This window comes from Camelina sativa, chromosome 8, assembly GCF_000633955.1.
Source record: "Camelina sativa cultivar DH55 chromosome 8, Cs, whole genome shotgun sequence".
In the NCBI taxonomy this organism is placed as follows: Eukaryota; Viridiplantae; Streptophyta; class Magnoliopsida; order Brassicales; family Brassicaceae; genus Camelina; species Camelina sativa.
Window position 1 is genome coordinate 15372083 of NC_025692.1, and position 2952 is coordinate 15375034.

General features: G+C 35.7%; 1 protein-coding gene across 1 annotated transcript; it reads left to right on the plus strand.

Moving 5' to 3' along the window:
* LOC104707233 (ran-binding protein 10-like) lies at nucleotides 401–2850 on the plus strand. Its single transcript, XM_019228556.1, has 9 exons — nucleotides 401–783; nucleotides 1038–1174; nucleotides 1254–1390; nucleotides 1491–1567; nucleotides 1647–1794; nucleotides 1946–2014; nucleotides 2098–2154; nucleotides 2240–2329; nucleotides 2405–2850. The coding sequence occupies exons 1-9, from the start codon at nucleotides 506–508 to the stop codon at nucleotides 2588–2590; spliced, it is 1179 nt and encodes a 392-aa protein (XP_019084101.1). The 5' UTR covers nucleotides 401–505; the 3' UTR covers nucleotides 2591–2850.

The window sequence follows — 2952 nt, forward strand, 5'->3', positions numbered from 1 at the left end:
AAATGCTCATTTTATTTATTAAATTTCTAAGCTTAAAAAAAGTGTCATTCGTGTTTCCAAAACGAAAATGGAATTTTCATTGTGTTTCCAAATAAAGATTTTTAGGAATTGTGATGCGAGTTTATGTTTATGAAAAAAACATGTATTTTTTGGAAACTCTTGAAGATGTAATCTTTTGTGCGGATGTTAAAAAGAAAAACATGTAAACTCAAACTCTGAATTGTATTGAAAAAAAGAAAAAATAATAATAAGACTAGTAAAAAAATATTGGTAAAAAAAAGTAACTCAAATCAAAACACTCCGGTCAAAACGTAGACACAACAAAGGGGAGAAGACTAGAAAAATCAATTCATCTACTTAATAAAAAGATATACGGGTTCTTTGAAAACCGGTTTAACTTAAATTTTGTTCTGGTTTAATCGTATTCCCTGTTCATTCATCATTTCATTTCATATCAATTTTTTCTGCGATTCTAGGGATTTTGGATTGAGACGATTTGGATTCAATGGAGTCCGAAGATTTAGAGCTTTATGATATTGGAGGTGCAATGGAGGAAGAAAAACGGCCAGGGGAGCTTCTCGCAGTCGGCCGTTCAGATGAAATCGCAGGGGATTATCTCACTGTGAAGCACACCGGCCCTGATAACGGCGAGAGATTTTTTCAGGCGGAAAATCCGGCGCCGCGTAACCGTATTGCTTATAACTTCGAAGCTTTGATCAAACATGCTGGTGAAAAAGGAGAGATTACTATTGGTTTCTCCAAAGAACACGGTCGTGAAAAAGGGTACTGTTTTCTTTCCCTTTCATACCAAGGAAAAAGCTTCAAAGCTTATCTCACTTAGAATAGATTTATATGGCTAAGATAATCTTTCAAAGGTTAAAAGATTCAAAGCTCAATTAGGGTAAGTAAGGAAGTCCGTTTAGGGTAAGTGTAAGGAAGTCGGTAGAATTCAGTAGTAAAGCAAAGCAAAGCACAACACACCTTTTCTTTTATCTTTTATATATATTGATTTCTCTTCTGTAATGGTGTATGCATAGGGTGGAACACTATGGCTATACTTCTAATACTGGAGTCATATACGGACAAGATGATCAAGATGTTGTATTTGGCCAAACTTTTACCACTAATGACATAGTCGGATGTGGGATCGATGGGGTTTCTCATGACATTTTTTCACGTAAGTACCTCCTGATTATCTCAATCAAACTGTTTTATGTTTGGAAAAGTGTCATCAGTTACCTTTTATTTTCATGTCAGCAAAAATGGGGAGAGGGTAGGTTCAATCCGCAGGCAATTGAGTCATCCTCTGTACCCGACCATAGCTTTGCATAACCCAAACGAAGAAGTTTCTGTCAACTTCGGACAGATGGGGTTTTCTTTTGATTTTGAGGTAAGTACTATTGAGAGTAAACAAGATGATGATGATATACATCTCTTTACATATTTTTTTCTGATACAATCTTCCATATCTGATCACCTTTCTATATTAGAAATTTGAAGCATCATTGAGGGATAAGAAAGATATGGAAATTGAAAAGATTTCCTTGTCGCGAAGCATTAGTCAGGGGTGAGCATCTTCATTTCTGCCGGTTCTCTTGTTTTTATTTGTGCTCAAGCTTCCCCTCTTTTTTTCTTTTTCTTTTCAGGCTTGTCAAAACCTACCTCCATCATTATGGTTATGAAGATTCCTTTAGAGCTTTTACCCTGGCTGCAAGTAAAGTTCCTCCTACTGATGTTGCACAAGAAGCTGGTTTTGATGAGTATGAATTGCATCTACGGAAACATCTCAGAGAGGTACTTCTCACTGCTATCATCATTATCTTGCTGTTGTTGTTTTTTTGTTTGGAGGTATGAAAAACAAAAACATACTACATTGCTACTACTTTCCTCTTTGATTCTTTGTTGTTTCATATCGAACTGATCCATGCATTCCGGTTTGTTAAAGCTTATAATGACTGCTGAGATTGATGCTGCTTCTGCTGAACTCGAGAATAGATTTCCCCAACTTATCGAGGTGGGTTGAGGAACTAGTTAACTTTTCGAGTCACTTACATTGTTGTTAGTTTGAGATATGAACTCTTCCAACATTATCTGCAGGTTGGATCAGAAGTTTACTTCGTCCTTGTCTGTCAAAACATCATCGAATTAGTACGGGTATGCTCTTTAATCCTTGTATATTTACTACCCATCAGATCCATGGACCATGGTTGTATGTCTCTAATTAAATTTCCCTGTGCAGAAAGGGGCAAGAGCAGAAGCTAACACATATGCAAAGGAGAAGAACTTAGAAGACTTAAGAGATTCATATCAATTAAAAAAGCTTTTCGATGTTAGTACTGTGATTCTTCAAACCTTTGGTTGGGATTTTGATATTTCACTCATAGTTTTGCTTTTTCTGTTTCAGGGCTGCAAGGCTCTTCTTGAGTGTGAAACTGTTGATGCTGCGGATCTTTTAGGAGAGACACATAAAGCCAGAGTAGCAGACTTTATCAATGAAGCAGTTTTAGCAACTAATCCTCAGTACAATCCTACTTCACTTGAGCAAGTTCTTAGACAGGTTGGAGCGACCTGCGCCCTCTACCGCTGTTGATGAGAGAGAGGCTTTTGTTAATTTGAATCTTAGTGGTTATAAAAAATCGTGTTTTTTTTTTTTTATGATACTGATCTTTGTGTAAACTAATTTCCAAATTTCTAAAAAGAAGAAAAGAAAAGGTCGTCCTTAACTGTATAATTTATTGACCATTTTGATCTATGGGAGCTTGAGAAAATTTATTAGAAGAGAGATGAGTAGATATTTGTTCAGAACAGATAATGACATATACGTTTACTTATCTAATCATTTCTTACGTAGCTTTCTAGGAACCGTAATCAAAATACACACAATGATCTCCTCATGGGTTTTTTTTTTGTTTGTTTGACGCAGATCAGTTTTTTTTTTTTTTTTTTTTTTTT